This window comes from Myotis myotis, unplaced genomic scaffold (genome assembly GCF_014108235.1).
Source record: "Myotis myotis isolate mMyoMyo1 unplaced genomic scaffold, mMyoMyo1.p scaffold_m19_p_3, whole genome shotgun sequence".
Classification (NCBI taxonomy): Eukaryota; Metazoa; Chordata; class Mammalia; order Chiroptera; family Vespertilionidae; genus Myotis; species Myotis myotis.
In genome coordinates, this window is record NW_023416335.1 from 192,601,930 (window position 1) to 192,622,095 (window position 20,166).

The 20,166-nt window shown below is 51.1% G+C and overlaps 2 protein-coding genes across 10 annotated transcripts in view; one reads left to right on the forward strand and one right to left on the reverse strand.

The window, feature by feature from the left end:
* Positions 1-12,680, reverse strand: part of COPS7A (COP9 signalosome subunit 7A) — a 38,896-nt gene extending 26,216 nt beyond the window's left edge. For 3 of the 7 annotated variants that reach the window (XR_004965749.1, XR_004965748.1, XR_004965750.1), the window contains exon 1: positions 12,559-12,680. The gene's annotated coding sequence lies outside the window, so the exon portion shown is untranslated. The remainder of the gene's footprint in view (positions 1-12,558) is intronic. The other 4 variants (XM_036297207.1, XM_036297205.1, XM_036297206.1 and 1 more) reach the window with 2 other exon arrangements.
* On the forward strand, positions 11,742-19,797 carry LOC118649803 (PILR alpha associated neural protein). Of its 3 annotated transcripts, none has more exons than XM_036297202.1 (6): positions 11,742-11,922; positions 14,534-14,593; positions 14,849-15,360; positions 16,357-16,438; positions 17,231-17,458; positions 17,810-19,797. In XM_036297202.1, exons 1-6 carry the CDS (start codon positions 11,897-11,899, stop codon positions 17,829-17,831), a joined length of 930 nt encoding a protein of 309 aa, XP_036153095.1. In that variant the 5' UTR covers positions 11,742-11,896; the 3' UTR covers positions 17,832-19,797. The 3 variants fall into 3 exon arrangements, with proteins under 3 accessions (XP_036153095.1, XP_036153097.1, XP_036153096.1); XM_036297204.1 differs by lacking the exon at positions 11,742-11,922 and adding an exon at positions 12,290-12,378 and having other exon boundaries at positions 17,810-19,796; XM_036297203.1 differs by lacking the exon at positions 11,742-11,922 and adding an exon at positions 12,877-12,972 and having other exon boundaries at positions 17,810-19,796.
* The last annotated feature ends 369 nt before the right edge of the window (positions 19,798-20,166 follow it).

The window sequence follows — 20,166 nt, forward strand, 5'->3', positions numbered from 1 at the left end:
GTATGGGTTATCAATATTTTCAACTTACAATGTGTTTATGGGGGATATAATCCCACTGCAAGCCTTTGAAGCATCTGTACATAATGAAAAAAGTCAAAGAACAGGTCACAAAATATCTTCACAAAAAAGAAAATATTTGCAACATATGGAACTGACAAAAGATTGGTATCCAGAATGTATAAAGAATGCCTACAAATCAATTAAAAAAATACAAACAACCCAAATGATCAGGCATTTCCCAGAAGAGAAAATTCAAAAGGCTAATAAGCATATGAAAAGATGCTCAACTGCATTAATAATTAGATATGTGCCAAATAAAACAAAATGAGATACTTCTGGGTTGGCAAAAATTAAGTAGTCTAAAAATACAAGTGCTGGAGAGAATGTAGATAACTCAAGCATTGCTGGTAGGAGTGTATACTGAAAAAAAACAACAACTTGGCATTCTTTCTCAAAGATGATTATTCTTTGTTTTTCCATTCAATATTATTTTGTATTAGTTTCAGGTGTACAGCATAGATGTTAGATAATCATGTACATTGCAAAAGATGATTATTCTTTTTTTAAAATATATTTTATTGAGTTTTTACAGAGAGGAAAGGAGAGAGATAGAGAGTTAGAAACATCGATGAGAGAGAAACATCGACCAGCTGCCTCCTGCACACTCCCCACTGGGGATGTGCCCGCAACCCAGGTTACATGCCCTTGACCGGAATCGAACCTGGGACCTTTCAGTCCACAGGCCGACGCTCTATCCACTGAGCCAAACCGGCTTCGGCAAAAGATGATTATTCTTATATCTCACAGCCTAGCAGTCTCACCGATAGATATATGCTCAAGAAGAACTCACACATATACAGGAGACAAATGAAATAATGTTCATAGCAACAATATTTATAATAGCAAAAATATCATAAATCCACCAAAAGAATAGATAAATTATGACATATTTGGTATAGTCACACAGTGGCACATTATCTCCCAGTGAAAGTGTATGAATTCCAGTTACCTGCGACAAGATGGATAAATCTTGGCAGTGTCCTATGAAGTGAAAAACAAACAGCCCTGGCCTATGCAGTGTGTGCTTGATCCCCAGTAGGGGGTGTGCAGGAGGCAGCTGATTGACGTTTCTCATCCATGTTTCTCTCTCCCTCTCCCTCTCTTCCTAAAATCAGTAAAATCATATTTTTTATAAAAAGAAACAACAAACATATACCAGAGGGTTACATGTAATATAATATAAATACTATTTTATAATATAAAATGTTATTTTTTAAAATATATTTTATTGATTTTTTACAGAGAGGAAGGGAGAGAGATAGAGAGTTAGAAACATCGATCAGCTGCCTCCTGCACACCTCCTACTGGGGATGTGCCCGCAACCCAGGTACATGCTCTTGACCGGAATCGAACCTGGGACCTTTCAGTCCGCAGGCCGATGCTCTATCCACTGAGCCAAACCGGTTTCAGCTATACAATGTTATTATATTAAAAGTAAGCAAGACTAGCCAAAACCGGTTTGGCTCAGTGGATAGAGCGTCGGCCTGCGGACTGAAGGGTCCCGGGTTCGATTCCCGGTCAGGGGCATGTACCTGGGTTGCGGGCACTTCCCCAGTGGGAGGTGTGCAGGAGGCAGCTGATCGATGTTTCTCTCTCATTGATGTTTCTAACTCTCTATCCCTCTCCCTTCCTCTCTGTAAAAAATCAATAAAATATATATAAAAAAAAAAAAAAAAGTAAGCAAGACTAAACAACATATTTATTGTTTAAGCTTATATCCATTTGTGAGAAAACCATATTTTTAAAAAATGGAATACTTTTTTAAATCAGGGAGGTAGTAATTATAGGAAGAGGAGGCAGGGGGATGGGAGGATGGGGGAACCACATAGATGCAACTTATTGGTAACTTTCTAGTCCTTGGGTTGGGTGGTAGATTCACAGACATTTATTTAAATTTTCTACTTTATAAGTAACATATATAATAGTATCTTGTGCATCAAATTTTACATACATAAAATTATATTTGCATATAAAAGAAATACATATTATACATAATGTATATTTAAAGATAACAAAGTTAAATTTTAAAAAAATACTAGCGGGCTATAGACATTAAAAATAAAAAGATGACTTGAGGGTCCAGCCGGGTGTGGCTCAGCGGTTGAGCTTCGACCCAGGAACCAAGCAGTCACTGATTCGATTCCTGGTCAGGGCATATGCCTGGGTTGTGGGCTCAGTCCCCAAAAGGGGGCATGCAGGAGGCAGCCAATCAGTGATTCTCATCATTGATGTTTCTACGGTATCTCTCTCTCCCTTTCCCTTCCTCTCTGAAATCACTAAAAATATATTTTTTAAAAAGGTGACTTAAGCCCTGGCTGGTTTGGCTCAGTGGATGGAGCGTCGGCCTGCGGACTGAAGGGTCCCGGGTTCGATTCCAGTCAAGGGCACATGCCCAGGTTTCAGGCTTGATCCCCAGTAGGGGGCATGTAGGAGGCAGCCAATCAGTGATTCTCTCTCATCATTGATGTTTCTATCTCTTTCTCCCTCTCCCTTCCTCTCTGAAATCAATAAAAATATATTTAAAAGAAAAAACAAAGGTGACTTAAGGGTGTTTGTTCTGATCAATTAGAAGAATGGAGATGCCTGAGAGGAAGCACTCAGGAAGGGGCAACTCTGGGATAAGGGAAGGGGCTAGGCTAGAGATAAAAATTTAGAAATAATCAGTAAAAATGATATTTAAAACCCAGAGACTGCTGCATGAGATTCCCTGGGGTGTGACCACAGATAGAGAAAAGAGCCAAGACGTACAGTCAGGGAGATGAAGAGGAACTAGTAAAAGAGAAGGGGGATCCAGTGTGGGGGGACAAAATTCAGGACAATGTAAGAAACATAAAAGTCAGGTAAAGACATCAACCGAAGGACTTGTATACATGTATATAAGCCAAACCAATGGACATGGACAACAGGGGAATGAGTGTGCGGGGCGGGGGTGGGGGGGGGAGAGGGAGGTTGGGGGTTAATGGGGGGGTGAGGACACATTTGTAATACCTTAACTAATAAAAAAAAAATTAAAAAAAAAGTCAGGTAAGAAAGTGTTTCTAGAAGGGGATGTGATCATTGTATCAAAGGCTGCTGATCACCAAGTGAAATGGCACTGACAACTGACCTTTGGATTTGGAAACATGGCAGTCACAGGTAGCCTCGGGAAGAGGCGTTTCAGCAGGGCAGTTTGGGCAGAAGCCTGGCAGAGTGGGTTAAGAGAGACAGGGAGTATATCCATACGCTAGAATACTATGAAGCTGTGTGAAAAAATGACAAAGCTTCCTCTTCGTTGATATGGGAAGATAGCAAAGACGCGTTGTTAAGTCAAAAAAGAAAGATGTAGAACAGTATACGTAGTGCATCAGCTTTTATGTGAAATACATGGGGAAATAAGCATGTGTATTACTACAGCATTTGCTTGTGTATGCGTAAAGAAACTCTGGAAGGATACAGAGAAATTAGTCACATTGAGGGCAGGGATGGGAACTGGAAAGATAGTAGACGGGGGTGAGAATGAGAACTTTCATTATGTACATTTTAATATATTGAAAATCTTTTTGCACATGTGAATGTATTACCCATTCAAAATAGTGAATTACAAAATTTTAATAGCTTAAGTTAAGCCCTGGCTGGTGTGCCTCAGTAGGTTGGAGCATCATCCAACACCAAAAAGTGGTAGGTTCGGCCAAGCTGGTTTGGCTCAGTGTCGGCCTGCAGACTGAAGGGTCCCAGGTTCGATTCCAGGTCAGGGCACATGCCTGGGTTGCAGGCTCGATCCCCAGGGGGCATGCAGGAGGCAGCCAATCAATGATTCTCTCTCATCATTGATGTTTCTATCTCTCTCTCCCTCTCCTTTCCTCTTTGAAATCAATAAAAATATATATATATATTTTTTAAAAAAGTGGTAGGTTTGATTCCTGGTCAGGGTGCATACTGGAAGCAACTGATCAATGTTTCTCTCTCATGTCGATGTTTCTCTTTCCCCACCCCTCTCCCTTCCTCCTACTTTTTCCCTCCATCCCTCTCCCCATTCCTTATAAGATCAATAATTTTTTTAATTTTTTAATTTTAAGTTAATAAAAAGAGAAGGAAAATGGGAGATGTGGAAAAGATGGTGAATGGAGACCATCTTCTGAGATGCTTTGCCGTACAAGGAAACAGAGAAGGGCTGATGCTGGAGGGAACAGGGAGCTACGAAGGGTTTGTTTTCAGCCGTGAGAAATAACAGCATGCGTACAAGCTGCTGGGAGTAACCAAGTGGAGAGGAGGAGTGATGCTGGGGGAGAGGAAGGGACAACCCCTGGAGTGAAGACTTTGGTGATTGAAAGGCCTGGGACCCCCCCCCCCCAGAAGGAGAGGTGGGATGGGATGTGGTGGCAGAAGTGGGAAGTTCTCTTCCGTCTGCATCTGTTTACTCTGAAAAGCAGAAAGCAAGATCATCAGCTGAGAGTGAGAAGAGTTCAGAAGGATGTTGGGCATTGGGGGACAGGAAACAGACAGGAATTTACCCTGACAAAGACCAGCACCTCCCAGTGAGCCCAGAGATCATGATAAAGAGCCAGACACAGGGAGAGAATTTATAGACTGTGGAGTGTGGGAAGGTCTTAAAATTACCTGAAAACACACTTGTCACTGTATTTCATTGTCTCCCTCACTAGACTCTAAGTTCCAGGAAGACGGTAATGGCTTTGTTCTTGCTCTCCACTGTATCCCAGTACAGTACCCAGCATGTGGTCGGTGTTCAAAAAAGAGTGTTTGAGCCCTGGCCAGGTGGCTCAGTTTGCTGGGGCGTTCTCCCATACACCAAAAGGTCATGGGTTCAATTCCCAGTCAGGGCACATACCTAAGTTCCAGGTTCAGTCCCTGGTTGGGGTGCTTATGAGAAGCAGCTGATAGCTGTTTCTCTCTCACATCAATGTTTCTCTCTCTCTAAAATAAATAAAAATATATATACTTGGGGGAGGATAAACAAACAAAAAAGGAGTCCCTGAATGAATGAGTGAATCAAAAATACTAGAAATAGTTGCTAATGACCCAAAGTCCTCAGTGTAACTGGTAGTGAATAAATCTGGCCCACACCCATCGCATAATGAGTCCTCTTATTGCACATCCTCAGGGTGCACTGGGGCCCAGTGAGGCCCAGGTTATGGTGTGACTTGTGGACCTGCTTCACATGGCGAGGTTCACATCCAATGTGCACTCTTCCCACTGGGAGACACGAGGAGGACGGCTCACTCACTGCTGTTTTGACCTTGGAATGAAGGACTGCCAGGGACAGACAAGCAGGAGGGCAGCGCTGCAGATGCTGGTCAGAACAGCAGGCTTCCTTCCGGGAGGCGGGAGTGCCAGGCTAATGATAGTAATAGTGCAGGGGATGAAGGATGATTGTCTGGAGGGGCGTGGGTGTGAGCAGAGACTCAGCCGAAAGCATTGTGCACAGATCACAGGGCAGAGATCAGGGAGGGCAGGAAGAAAGAGAGGAAAGGCAGGTAGGTGGAGGGTAAAAGAGAGAATGAAGAGTTCCAGTGGGGGACTTCAGGAGGAGGACCAAGATGGCGGCATAGGTTAACGCCGGAGTTTGCCGCCTTGAACAACTACTTCAAAAGTGAAACCAAAAAACGGAAGGGACATCACCCAGAACCACAGGAACGCTGGCTGAGTGGAAGTCCTACAACTAGGAGGAAAGAGAAACGCATACGGACACTCAGAGGAGGCACAGTGCTGAAGTCAAATTCTGAGGGGCGGAGTGCGCGAGCCGGCTGGCGCGGAGGGCGCGGTTGGCGTTTTCAATCGGGAGGGAGTCGCAGACTCTGAGCTCCAGATCCGGGCGAGTCTTTAGGGACCCAGACTCAAACGGGAGAAGCGGGACTGTCTGGCTTCGATCAGAGCGAGTGCAGCTTTCTCTCTGAGCTTTGCAGCGGGTGCTGGGACTCAGAGAGGCAGAGCCCCTGGGGACAGGACTGAGAGCCACCATAACTGCTCTCTCCGGCCCACCCTGTTGATCCTGTGCGACCCACCCCGCCCAAGCCCTGCACAGAGGCTTTTGCCCGATAGCTTCAGGCAAAGGCTAGATTAGCACCTCCCTAGAGGACAGAAGTTCTCTCACTGCTGACACAGCTGATTCTCATAGCCACTTGGCCTGGAGGTCAAACCCTCCCTGGAATTAGCTACAACAATCAAGATTTAACTATAAGACTGCGAACAAAGACCACTAGGGGGTGCACCAAGGAAGCATAACAAAATGCGGAGACAAAGAAACAGGACAAAATTGTCAATGGAAGATATAGAGTTCAGAATCACACTTTTAAGGTCTCTCAAGAACTGTTTAGAAGCCGCCGATAAACTTAATGAGATCTACAAGAAAACTAATAAGACCCTCGATCTTATATTGGGGAACCAACTAGAAATTAAGCATACACGGACTGAAATAACGAATATTATACAGACTCCCGACAGCAGACCAGAGGAGCGCAAGAATCAAGTCAATGATTTGAAATGCGAGGAAGCAAAAAACACCCAACCGGAAAAGCAAAATGAAAAAAGAATCCAAAAATGCGAGCATAGTGTAAGGAGCCTCTGGGACAGCTTCAAGCGTACCAACATCAGAATTATAGGGGTGCCAGAAGATGAGAGAGAGCAAGATATTGAAAACCTATTTGAAGAAATAATGACAGAAAACTTCCCCCACCTGGTGAAAGAAATGGACTTACAGGTCCAAGAAGCGTGGAGAACCCCAAACAAAAGGAATCCAAAGAGGACCACACCAAGACACATCATAATTAAAATGCCAAGAGCAAAAGATAAAGAGAGAATCTTAAAAACAGCAAGAGAAAGAAACTCAGTTACCTACAAGGGAATACCCATACGACTGTCAGCCGATTTCTCAACAGAAACTTTGCAGGCCAGAAGGGAGTGGCAAGAAATATTCAAAGTGATGAATACCAAGAACCTACAACCAAGATTACTTTATCCAGCAAAGCTATCATTCAGAATTGAAGGTCAGATAAAGAGCTTCACAGATAAGGAAAAGCTAAAGGAGTTCATCACCACCAAACCAGGATTATATGAAATGCTGAAAGGTATCCTTTAAGAAGAGGAAGAGGAAGAAAAAGGTAAAGATACAAATTATGAACAACAAATATGCATCTATCAACAAGTGAATCTAAGAATCAAGTGAATGAATAATCTGATGAACAGAATGAACTGTTGATTATAATAGAATCAGGGACATAGAAAGGGAATGGACTGACTATTCCTGGGGGGGAAAGGGGTGTGGGAGATGCGGGAAGAGACTGGACAAAAATCGTGCACCTATGGATGAGGACAGTGGGTGGGGAGTGAGGGCGGAGGGTGGGGCGGGAACTGGGAGGAGGGGAGTTATGGGGGGAAAAAAAAGAGGAACAAATGTAATAATCTGAACAATAAAGATTTAATTAAAAAAAAAAAAAAAGAGTTCCAGTGGGCAGGAGTCCCAGGTCAAGTTCACTAAGCAATACATATTGAGCATCTACGTATATGCCAAGCCCTAGTGTATGTGGGGTGGGGCAGACAATAAACAATAAACAGCTATAAGATCATTTCAGTGAGTGAGATGAGTTTGAAAGACAATGAGACATACTGATGAAATAGAGTGGGTGGCTGAGTGACAAAAGGGAGGCAGCCAGGTAAAAAGGAGAGGGAGAGGGAGACAAAGGATTCCAGAAGGAGGGAATCAAAAGTGCAGGGGTTCTAAGAGAATGATTTTGGATGTTCTAGATCTAGAACATCAAGATGCCCGATCTGGCCCTGACGGGTTTGGCTCAGTGGATAGAGCGTTGGCCAGTGGAGTGAAGGGTTCCAGGTTCGATTCCGGTCAAGGGCAATGTATCTTGGTTGCGGGCACATCCCCAGTGGTGGGTGTACAGGAGGTAGCTGATTGCTGTTTCTCTCTCATCGATGTTTCTAACTCTCTATCCTTCTCCCTTCCTCTCTGTAAAAAGTCAATAAAATATATTAAAAACAAAAACAAAAAACAAGACGCCCGATCTGGCAGGAACATTGTTTGAACACTGAAGAGGAGTACAAGGTGAAGGGCCTCTCCTAACGAGTTCAGATCTATCACGAGCACAGTGAAAAGCCACTCAAATATTGTAAGCACGGAAGAGCATGATAAGATTCTGATTTTTTTTTAATATATATATTTTATTGATTTTTTACAGAGAGGAAGGGAGAGAGATAGAGAGTCAGAAACATCGATGAGAGAGAGACATCGATCAGCTGCCTCCTGCACATCTCCCACTGGGGATGTGCCCGCAACCCAGGCACATGCCCTTGACCGGAATCGAACCTGGGACCCTTCAGTCCGCAGGCCGACGCTCCATCCACTGAGTCAAACCGGTTTCGGCAAGATTCTGATTTTTAAAATATTCCCAGATATTGTGAAGACAAGTTTGTAAAGGGTAAGGGAGGAGCAAGGGAACAGCTAGGCAGCTATTGCACTATTCAAGATGAAAGACGATGGCTTGGACCAGGGTGAGAGCAACAAAGATGGAGAGAAGTGGATGGATTCAGGGTATATTTTGGATGCAGAACTCACAGGACTTGCTGGTGAATTAGATACAGGGCGGGAATTAGTAAGAAAGGGGAAAGGGAGGAAGGATGTTTCCTAGGCTTTTAGCCTAAAGAAGTGGATGGGAAACACCGGGGCGGGGGGTGGGGGTGGGGGGGGCACGGAATGGATTGGCCAGGAAATCATTCAAGATGCATTTTAGCTGCATTAGCTTTACATGGCTATTAGACACCCAAGTGGAGATGTCAAGTAAGCTGTTGGATAAATGAGTCTAGAGCTCTGGATATAAATTTAGGGCTCGCTGACATTTACATAGTGTTTAAGCCCTGGGACTGGATGACATCATTGGACAGAGGATGTGGAAAGACAAGAGGGCCAAGGACTAAGCCCTCAGAAGCTCTAATGTTTAGAGGTCGAGCAGAAAAACACTGAGAAAGAAAAGCCAGCAAGGTTGGAGGGAAACAAGAGTGTGGTGTCCTAGAAGTGCAATCTGAATAAGACCTGGTTGTGGCCCTGGCTGGTGTGGCTCAGTTGGTTGGAGCATCCTCCCGGTGCACCAGAAGGTTGTGGGTTCGATTCCTGATGAGGGCACATACCTAGGTTTTGGGTTCAATTTGAGGCAACGATGTCTCTTCTCTCTCTCTTCCTCCTTCCCTAAAATAAATTAAAACAAAAACCTGATTTTGATAGAAATGAATGCATGAGCTGGATTGGGGGGAAGGGGAAGCTACTTTAAAAAATATCCTATCTAATAAAAGAGAAACATGGTAATTGGCGTACGACCGCTACCCTTCCCATTGGCTAATCAGGGCAATATGCAAATTAACTGCCAGCCAAGATGGCGGCCGGCAGCCAGGCAGGTTGAAACTAACATGAGGCTTGCTTGCTTCAGTGACGGAGGACTCCAACGTTCCCCACCTGCCACTGCAGACCTCTGAGCTGCAACTCTAAGCAACTATGTAACAAATATAGAAGCTAAACAAAACCCCAGAAACCTGTTTTAGTCCACCAGGCTTCAGCCAGCAGGATCGCAACATTGTAAGCAAAGGCCAGAAACCTACTTTCAGCAGCGGAGGCCTAAGAGCTGGAGCCAAGCCTCAAAGCTAAAGCTGGTCCAGAATAAAAAACAAAAAAGAAAAAAAAGGAGCGGTTGGGAGCTTCAGTCACCCCCAGCCTGAAAACAGCCCTCAGCCCCTCACCCAGACTGGCCAGGCACCCCAGTGGGGACCCCCATCCTGAAGGGTGTGTGACCAGCTGCAACCAGCCATCATCCCCTCACCCAGGCTGGCCAGCCACCCCAGTGGGGACCCCCACCCTGATCCAGGACACCCTTCAGGGCAAACCAGCTGGCACCCACCCGTGCACCAGGCCTCTACCCTATATAGTAAAAGGGTAATATGCCTCCCAGCACCAGGATCAGTGGAGCCGAGAGGCCTCCCGGCACCGGGATCAGCGTGACAGGGGGCAGCGCCCAAACCCCCTGATCGCCCTGCGGCTCTGTGTGTGACAGGGGGCAGGCCACAACCTCCCTATCCACCCTGCTCTGTTCGTGACAGGGGAAGGAGCCCCAACCCCCTGATCAGCCCTGCTCTGTGCCTGATAGGGGGGAGCTCCCCAACCCCCTGATCGCCCTGCGGCTCTGTGTGTGACAGGGGGCGGTGCCCCAACCCACCCCCCCACGGGCCCTGCTCTGTGTGTGACGGGGTAGAGCCATAACCTCCCCATCGGCCCTGCCCTGAGTGTGAGAGTGGCGGCATCCCAACCACCTGATCGGCCCTGCTCTGTGGGTGATAGAGGGCGGCGCCCCCAACCCCCCCCCCCCCCCCATGGTCCCTGCTCTGTGTGTGATGGGGTAGAGTAGGGGTGGGCAAACTTTTTGACTCGGATTCTTAAACTGGACCGGAGGGCCGGAACAAAAGCATGGATGGAGTGTTTGTGTGAACTAATATAAATTCAAAGTAAACATCATTACATAAAAGGGTACGGTCTTTTTTTTTTTTAGTTTTATTCATTTCAAACGGGCCGGATTCGGACCGCAGGCCGTAGTTTGCCCATGGCTGGGGTAGAGCCATAACCTCCCCATCAGCCCTGCCCTGAGTGTGACAGTGGCGGCGCCCCAACCCCCTGATTGGCCCTGCTCTGTGGGTGATAGAGGGCGGCACCCCAACCCCCTGATCCGCCCTGCTCTGTGCATGACAGGGGGGAGCTCCCCAACCCCCTGATTGACCCTGCTCTGTGCATGACAGGGGGGAGCTCCCCAACCCCCTGATTGGCCCTGCTCTGTGCGTGACAGGGGGTGGCGCTGCAACCTCCCCATCACCCTGCCTTGAGTGTGACAGGGGGCGGTGCCCCAACCCCCCAATCGCCCTACCCTGAGCGTGACTGAGGGTGGCATCACAATCTCCCAATCTGCCCTGCTCTGTGCATGACAGGGGAAGGCGCCCCAACTCCCCAATCGGCCCTGCTCTGAGTCCGACCAGGGGCTGCACCTAGGGATTGGGCCTGCCCTCTGCCACCCGGGAGCAGGCCTAAGCCAGCAGGTCGTTATCTCCCAAGGGGTCCCAGATTTCGAGAGGGCACAGGCCCGGCACAATTTTTGTGCACCGGGCCTCTAGTATATATATATATTATTGATTCAGAGAGGGAGAGAGAGATAGAAACATCAATGATGAGAGAGAATCACTGATAGGCTGCCTCCTGCACGCCCTACACTGTGGGCTGAGCTGTAATCCAGGCATGCGTCCTGACCAGAATCGAACCTAGGACCCTTCAGTCCGAAGCTCTATCCACTGAGCCAAACCACCTAGGGCAGGGAAACTGCTTTGGACAGAGTGGTTAGCAAAGGCCTCCCAGAAGAGGTGACACTGGATCTAAGTGAAATATTAATGAAAAGAGTGAGTCATTGTTAAAAGCCAGGGGGGAACGTTCCAGACACAGGGAACAGTCAATGCAAAGACCCCCTGGTCAGTTAAGCTCTAGTTTTAGAAATACAGATCAGGTCCAGTGTCGCTGGGGCATAAAGATGTGTTGGGGAAAGACATCAGAGAGCTAGGGGCGAGGTCATACAGTCTGGTAAGCCCCAGTAAGGAGTTTGGCTATTCCGATTGCCAGATAAGCCGAGTAATGCGACTTGATCTCCTTATTTTAAAGGTAATCGGGTTGCTGTGAGGCAATGCATTGTAGCAGGGCCAGAGTGGAACCGGGGATCCAGTCACTGGGAGAATCCAAGGCTGGCGCGAGGTCTTCATTGCCCCCGCTGCCCCGGCCCCCACTCCGCACTCTTCGCCAGGGGTGAAATAGTTGGAGATGCCGAATCGAAGAAATGCACTAAGGTGACCACGGGTTTCCACGGTGTTGGGTGAAAGGGCGGGGAGGCCGCCATCAAAACGCGGGGAATCAGACAGTCGCGCAGCCTCCGCCGCCCTCTCCAGCCTCACACCTGGGACACAGCTGAGCGCGGCTCCCGCGGTGCGGCAGCGGGAGGGTTAAACCGTGCGTGGCCCGGGGCGGGGGGCGGGAGGGGGAGAGGAGGAGACCGAGCGCTCCGAGCCGCCGCGCCGAGCCCCGCCGAGCCGAGTCCAGCCGAGCCGAGCCGAGCGGAGCATCTCCCCGCCGCCGCCTCCGCTGCCGCCGCCCCGCGCCCCGGGCGCCCGCCCCCCACCCTCTCCAGCACCCCGCTGCCGGCCACCCCCCTGACCATGCCCCGCGCCCCACCCGCTCCCGCGTCCCCCCAGCCCGGCGCAGCCCCGAGCGCCAGCAGCTGTCGCGCCGCCGCGCCAGGCACGCAGGTGAGTGAAAGGGACCCCCACGCCCCCACCCGAGGGAGCCCGGCCTGGTCCCTCCGAACTCCGAGCCTTTCGCCCCCGCCGCTCCCGGCGCGGTCCCTCCCCGGGTCCCAGCCTCTAGTCCCGAAGCGCCCCTTCCCTGCGGCGCTCTCCATCCCTGCTCCGGTCCCGGCTCCATCCTACCCTCCTGGCGCAGCGGTCGCCGTCCCCGTGGCCGCCTCCATCCTGCCTTCGGCTCAGGCTCCCCGCATCCTCTTGCGTCGGGTCCCTGTCGGCTCCCCCCTCGGAGTCCCTTCGCCTACCTCCGGGTCCTCGTTTTCTCCCCAACTCTCGCTGCTTTCCAGCGGGTGCGCGGGCCTGTGAGAGGGGTGGGCTGGGGCCACGCTGGAAACAGGGCCGGGATCCCCCACCTCCAGGCTCCCGCCCCACCCCCATCTGGTCTCCTGCGCACAACAGGTCCGCGAGGCGCGAGGAAAGGGTGGGGGTGGCGCGCCAGCCTGGGGACTGCGGGCTTCCTGGAAGGGGTGGCTGGAGGGGCGTAGGGTCCTGGGACCCGAGTTGACGGCGTGGGGAGGGGGTGATGCACACGGCGGAGAGGTGAGTGAGTCCCGGAGTCAGCCGGCCGCAGAGACCCCTGAGAGCCCTCTCCGCTTCACTGGTTTGCTTCCACACTCCTTACTTCCTCCCTCCTGCTGCTTCTCTGTCATCCCTCTCTCCCTTCTTCCCACCATGCCCCTATCCCTGTCTCCTCCCATAGCCCCACATCCCTTTACATCGGAAGAAGCAATTTCCAACTCCTCCATCTTTGCTGTTTGTCTTCGGTCCCCAGCCCTTCCTCTTATTTTGTCATCGGTATTATGCTCCCTCCTTTCCCATTTCCCTTCTCCCCAACCCTGCTCTTCTCCACCCCTCTCTCCCTTCCCCTTGCACGGTGTCCACCTTCCCTTCCTGCCTGCACCTTTCCTTCTCCCCTCCTGCCCTTTCCCCTTCTTCCCCTGCTCCTGTGACCCCTTCACCCTCTGTTTCCCTCCCTGACCTTTAACTCATCCTGTTCTCCCTCAGCATCCTCCAAGCTTCCAGCCTCTGTACCTGCCCCCCTTCTGTTCTCTTTCAGGACGGACTCCTGTCCCCCCCCCCCCCCCCCCCCCCCCCCCCCCCCCCCCGCTCTGTGCTCTATGCTGGCTTCCTCTTCACTCTTCTCCTTCCTTCTCGCTCCTAACCCACCGTTCCCTTCTGGGCCCTTCACCCCTTCACATCCCTCCCCACTGCCCATTTTCCCATTCCCTTCCCCAGACCTTCTTATCTTATTCCCATTATTCTCTGAGAGTACTGAGAGTACAGATTTAGACCCATAATCCACAGGGTATCATAGTCCCATTTTCTTAGGGGAGCCTGGCCCACCCTGGGTCCAGCACCCTCAACCCTGAACACACGTCCTTCCTCTTTCAAAAGCAACCACCCTGACTCTTCCAGGAGTCTTCACCCAGGATAGCTACATGTAAGGGTGGCTCCTCCCGTCAGAGGGCATCTATGCATTTGTATGCTTAAACACTGAGCAAAAAGTATATTCTGTAGTTTTTCTCCCACTCACCTCTCTCTGCCTCTTTCCTTCCCTCCCTCCATCTCCTCTTCCCCTTCTCCTAAAGATGCAGATTCTTGGGGCCAATCCTAAGAGAATTGCCTGGGACTACAGGTGGGGTGGGCAGGCTGGGCACGTGCCACACACACACACACACTCACACACTCAGACTGACTTCCTCTACCCTCCCCCACCCTGACTCTCCCTAGCGGTAGGTGCTCAAGGAATCACAAGGTTCTTGACTCTAAATTAAGATCCAAGAAAAGCTTGGAGCTGTGGACAAGGAAGTGAGAAGGAAGCCTGAGAAGTGAGAGTAGGCCCTGGGGTGGGGAGATAACAGCGACCTGGGTAGTTGTAGAGAGGGGCTGGGAGCTAGACAGGGAGCCACTTGGGAGTTTTTCCCCCCAAATGATGCTCAGCAGCAGTGAATCCTGGGGGGCAGCAGTGAATCCTGGGGGGCAGCAGCTTTGCTGGCAGCCAGCAGCATGCGAGGGGAGATGTGGGTAGAATTGGTGGATGAATGAGCTGGGGAAGAACGCAGGGCGGGGTGGGGATGTGACAATCCCTTCTCTTTCCCAGTAAAAGCCGAAAATCTGGGTCACAGCTGAGGAAGACCTTGAGCATGGAGTCCAGGATGTGGTAAGTTCGGCACAGCGGAGGGAGCGTTCCCTGAGGTCTTGGCCCTTTCCTCCCTAGACCCATCAAGGGCCCTCCATCCTAAGGGCTCTAGACCCTGGGAAGATAGGAAATGAGGCTGAACCTTCCCAAAGCCCGCCTGCTTTTGCAGAGAGACCTGGAGAGAGGCGGCTGGGGGTCACAGGTATGAGCCTGTCTTCCCCACACACAGGCCCAGGATGGGCTTCTGTCTTACCCTCTCTTTCTCCCTTTTTGTAGGCCTGCGCTGCTGCTGTCCCACCTCCTCCCTCTCTGGCCACTGCTGTTGCTGCCCTTCCCACCACCTGCTCAAGGCTCCTCCTCCTCCCCTCGAACCCCACCAGCCCCAGCACGTCCCCCATGCGCCCGGGGAGGTCCCTCAGCCCCACGCCATGTCTGTGTGTGGGAGCGGGCACCCCCACCAAGCCGATCCCCTCGGGTTCCAAGATCCAGGCGGCAAGTCCTGCCAGGCACCGCGCCCCCTGCCACCCCATCAGGCTTTGAAGAGGGGCCACCCTCATCCCAGTATCCCTGGGCTATTGTATGGGGCCCTACAGTGTCTCGAGAGGATGGGGGGGATCCCAACTCTGCCAATCCTGGATTTCTGCCCCTGGACTATGGTTTTGCAGCCCCCCATGGGCTGGCTACCCCACACCCCAACTCAGACTCCATGCGGGGTGATGGAGATGGGATCATCCTTAGAGAAGCACCTGCCACACTGCGGCCATTCTTGTTCGGGGGTCGTGGGGAAGGTGAGTGGAAGTGTGAGAGGGCGGTAGGGATATGAGGGTGGGGAGGCTGGTTGAAGCTCAGGGCAGCAAGCGAGGCCTTGTCTGTTAGCTCCTTCCACAAATGTGTCAGGCACCACGCTGGCACAGGCGGCAGAGATGAAGACGCGTCTGAGCCCTGGAGGAGCTCGGGGCCATTGGAGAAGACAGATGTGTAAACACTTGGGGATGTCAGTGTAATAAGTGCTCTACTAGAGGCATGCTCAGCATGTTGCTTAAGAAAAGAGGAGAGCCCTAGCCGATTTGGCTCAGTGGCTATAGCATCGACCCTCAGACGGAAGGGCCCTGGGCTTGATTCTGGTCCACGGATTCCTGGCTCTGGTCGAGGCATGCGGAGGCAACCAATTGATGTGTCTCTCTCACATTGATGTTTCTCTCTCTGTGTCTTTTCCCTTCCCTTCCACTCTCTCTAAAAATCAATGGAAAAATATCCTAGGGTGAGGATTAACCAAAAAAAAAAAAGAAAGAAAAAGAAAAGAGGAGAGACGACCTTTGCCTGGGGATCAGAACACCTTCCAAGAATTGACATTTGAACTGAACCTTGAGTGGGTGCATTTCATGCAGAGGAACACCATGAAAGGAACCCCAGGGTGACAGCTCAGCTCAGAGAATGCAGAGCCAGGGCCAGTGGTTTGGGGGTGAGGCCAGAGCACAGATGGACGGTTCCACCCCCTGGTTTCTGTACAGAGAACAGGGTTCTCTCTGACCTTGGAGCCCCCTCCTCATCACATATATACAGGATTGGGAAAGTGGGGGATTTGGGAGGAAAAGAGCTGAAAACTCTGGGTAAAGCTGATGAATGGAATAAAGGGTGAGGGGCTCTAGAAAGAGTTGGGCAACGTGGATTCACATTGGCAGCCCTCCTCAAACTTACTGAACCTGTAGCCTAGCCCCATCCCCACTCCCTCGTGGCTCCTACCACACTGAGCCCCCCTAAAACTTTCTTCCCACCCCAATCAGGTGTGGACCCCCAGCTCTATGTCACAATTACCATCTCCATCATCATTGTTCTCGTGGCCACTGGCATCATCTTCAAGTTCTGGTAAGCTGTGGGGATGAGGGTGCTGGCCATTGGGAACTGGATGTTTGGCTGGAAGGAGGGAAGACGCAAGGGCAGGATTTTGCTGGGGGTGGGATAGGGAGTGGTAGAGTAAGGCAAGACCTTGGGGAAAGGTAGTTAAGGATTTGGGTCGGGGGAGACAGTGAGAAACCAGGGCACATTCCTTCTCCCAGGGACATACAAGGATAATGGGAGCGGTGGGGGGTTATTATGTGCACTAGGGGCTTTGCTGGTTATTCCTTGTCCCTCCAAGACTGAGAACAATGACCCAGTCTGCAGAGCCCCTTCTTAGGGCACCTGGGGAGGAGGGAGTAAATCTGGAGCTTTCTTGGCCTGTATTTAATAATGGGTCACCCAGTCCTTCACACGTTACTGAGAGAATCATTGAAGTGTCCAGGTCATTAGCTGGCTTTGAATTAGAACTAAACCTGCCAAGGTGCTTGCTGAGGAGAGAAATGGTTTTTCTGGGTACGCCTCCCCAGGCGGCGATTCTGGAGGATTCCACCTGTTGGTGGGGAGGAAGTACTAACTCTGTGGATGTGGACCAGGTTGGGGGGATGGTTTAGATCCCAGCGTCCCAGGGCGGGCAGGGTAGGAGAAGTGGTTTTATGGACACTTGGTTTCAGATTTGGTGTAGAGAACTGTTAGAGGCCGGTTTCTCAGCTGTAGGATCTTAGGGGTACCTAAGGAAGGCTGGGGGGTGACCAACCCTGCAGGCTCAGGATGGGGGCTTCTTAAGTGTGTGAGAGAACCTCTTCCCTTCCGGTGCACCAGCTGGGACCGCAGCCAGAAGCGGCGCAGGCCCTCAGGACAGCAAGGTGCCCTGAGGCAGGAGGAGAGCCAGCAGCCGCTGACAGACCTGTCCCCAGCCGGGGTCACTGTGCTGGGGGCCTTCGGGGATTCGCCAACCCCCACCCCTGACCACGAGGAGCCCCGAGGGGGACCCCGGCTTGGGCCTGGGATGCCCCAGCCCAAAGGGGCTCCAGCCTTCCAGTTGAACCGGTGAGGGCCAGGGCAAAAAGATGGAGGGTGGGGAGGGGAGGACGTTTAGGTCTCTGGAGCTGTGGTTGGGGGTGCTCCCTCCTGGGTGGGTGGGAAGGAGGAAGGGCCTGGCCCTCCCAGGGCCCCTGGCTCTCCTTCCCAGCCTGGTCCCTGGCCCTCCCAAGGAGCCTGGACCCCTCTTCTCTGAGGGGACCCTTCCTTCTCCTGCTCTGTGGATCTCTGTCCTATTCTCATGCTGCCATTTAACTCCAACTCCGCCCTCTTAGCCTTGACTCCCTTTGTCTTGGACTCCCCTTTCAATTCCGGCTTACCCCTTGTTTCCTGACTGCACCCTTTCCCTCTTCCTCTCAGGATTCCCCTGGTGAATCTGTGATGCCCATCAATGTTGGGGTGCCACCAAGCAGGAGGCCAAGGGGCCGGCATAGCCACCATCCCACTGAGGGTAGGGCAGCTGTGGGAGCTGGGGCTGCAGGTGCTCCTGGCTTCTGCCCTGGCACACCACCCTGGAACACTCACTGGCCCTATAGGCAATCCTATCTGCTCACCCTCCTTTAAGTGGGGCCTCTGGTTTCTGGTGCCCCATCCCCATCCTTGCACACTCACATGAAAGCCTTGCACACTCACCTCCACCCTCACGGGCCATTGCACACACTCATGCTCTTGTGCAGCCAGCCTTCTGCACCCTCTCCCCATCCACCTCTCTCCCCTCTGCTGACCCCCCACATTCTCTCTTTTGTTTCTCATTTTTCATTTTCTCTTCCCACATTTCATGCTCATCTCAGTCACTCAGTGGTCAGTGGCTGACTTTACCATTCCTCTCACATGCATTTCCTGGCCCCATGTTGTGTTGTGTGTTGTGCTTACATTCTCCCTCATGAACACCCACTGATCTATTTTCTGTGGCTCCTGCATGCTGCCCCAGAGGTGGGTGGGAGGTGAGCTGGGGGCTCCTTGTGCCCCCCATCTGTCATGGCCCATCCTGTTCCCTGTCATGTGTTTCACTGTCTCCCTCATTCCACTCCATGGGTGATCTCATACCCTGAGGGCTCCCATAAGGATGAGGGTAGTGAGGCCCCACACTTCTCCCCCACCCCACTGCTAAGTTCTGTTGTCTGGGAGATGGGTTTTGGGGAGTCACCTGCTGCACTACCCACGAAAGGGGCTCCCATTTGCCCTGCCCTTCCTCCTAAGTCCCTTTTGTCTTATCTGTCCTGGCTGTCTCTGTGTGTGTCCCTCTCTGGAATTCAGAGCCCCCTGAGCCAGTCCTCTACTTCCCAGCCTCTCTAAGGGCCTCCCTAATTCCACTGAGGCTGCCAGGGAATGGAGCCAGCTGATTCAAGGCCATTGGGAGCTCTACCTCCCAATTTATCCCTCCCCTTCTTGGGCTCCCTAACATCACTCCTTCCTTCCCTCCTTTGTTCTTCCACTCTCCCTCCTTTTGTCCCCCTGCCCCCAGGTTTCTCCCTACTTCTCATAATTTTTCCCACCTTCCTTCTTTCTCTCTTACCTGGCTCCTATGCTGTGATATATATTTTTGTATTATCTCTTTCTTCTTGTGGTGATAATCTTGAATTCTTGTGGGATGTAAGTTTCAAAATTTTCAAATAAAGCCTTTGCAAGATACCTGAGTTCCCTGATTCTGTCTTATGAGCCCTGTAGAGTGGACGGGAGGAGAGGTGATGGGCGGCCAAGAGGGAGAAAGAGGATGAACCCGGGAACCCCTCCAGCCCAATGTGACCGGCCTACTCTGACCTGGAGTTGGGATTCAAGGGCTTTAACTTAGGACTAGCTGGAAGGAAGAGAAACTAAGGGAGCAGACAGAGCAAGAGAAACTGGAAGAATGGCTTGCCTGTCACTTGCCAGTGCAGGTCAAGAGAGACCATGTGAAAGGAGACAAAGTAAGGGCAAATTACATAGAAGGACAGGCAATGGAGAAGCAAGAAAATGAAGAAGAGAGAGCTGATAATACAGAGAGAGGGTGAAAGGTGAAAGAAGAGAAAAATGAGAAATGGGAAAGAGGCTGCCCTGCTTGGTTTATTTTCAGCCATGCTCCCTAACCTGCCCCCCAAAGCTGTGTAGCATTAGAAGCCCTGTAGTTAACGCATTAGCTTTCCCCACTCTGCTTTCTCTGATAGGGTGTGGAGGTGGAATCAAGGGGTGTGTTTGAGGGAGGGGATCCAAGCTGCCCAGCTGGGATCAGTCACCTCTGAGCCCCCAATTCTAGGTTTGGCTCTTATAACAACCCTGCAAAAGCCCACACACACATCAGCCTCTCAGCTGTTGCTAGGCTCCGTTGCCATGGTAACCACCCAGGTCCCATTTCTCTCCCCACCCCCATCTGTTCCCCCCTTGCTCCCTGGAAATGGGGAGCTCCAGGGAGGAGAGGAGACTGTAATGTGCCAAAAGGCATCTGGGCTGCCCCGGGCTGTGTATGCATACATGTGTTTATATTTGTAGCTCAAATTAGGAATGTACATGGGTTGGTAGGTGTGTGCGTTAGGTGTTGGAGAGCTTGACTGTGTACTCAGGGAAGTAAGACTGAGTCCATCCGGCGCACAAAGGTTAGTGGGGAGGAGGCAGCATATTTCTCAGGACCAGAGCAGTGTGTGCATTCAGGATGTCAGACTCCCTAAGAAAAAGACAGACTGTGACAGAGTAAAGAAGCAGAGTGGGGCCAAGGAGTGATAAACCAACTAAAAGCAGAGGTA

What these genes read in the sequence shown, in the direction of transcription:
- LOC118649803 (XM_036297202.1), top strand. Translation starts at nt 11,897, where the DNA reads ATGCCGAATCGAAGAAATGCACTAAG. An exon ending in AATCGAAGAAATGCACTAAG is followed by an intron (nt 11,923 to 14,533) that starts GTGACCACGGGT and finishes TCTCTTTCCCAG; the next exon opens with TAAAAGCCGAAAATCTGGGT. An exon ending in GTTCGGGGGTCGTGGGGAAG is followed by an intron (nt 15,361 to 16,356) that starts GTGAGTGGAAGT and finishes CACCCCAATCAG; the next exon opens with GTGTGGACCCCCAGCTCTAT.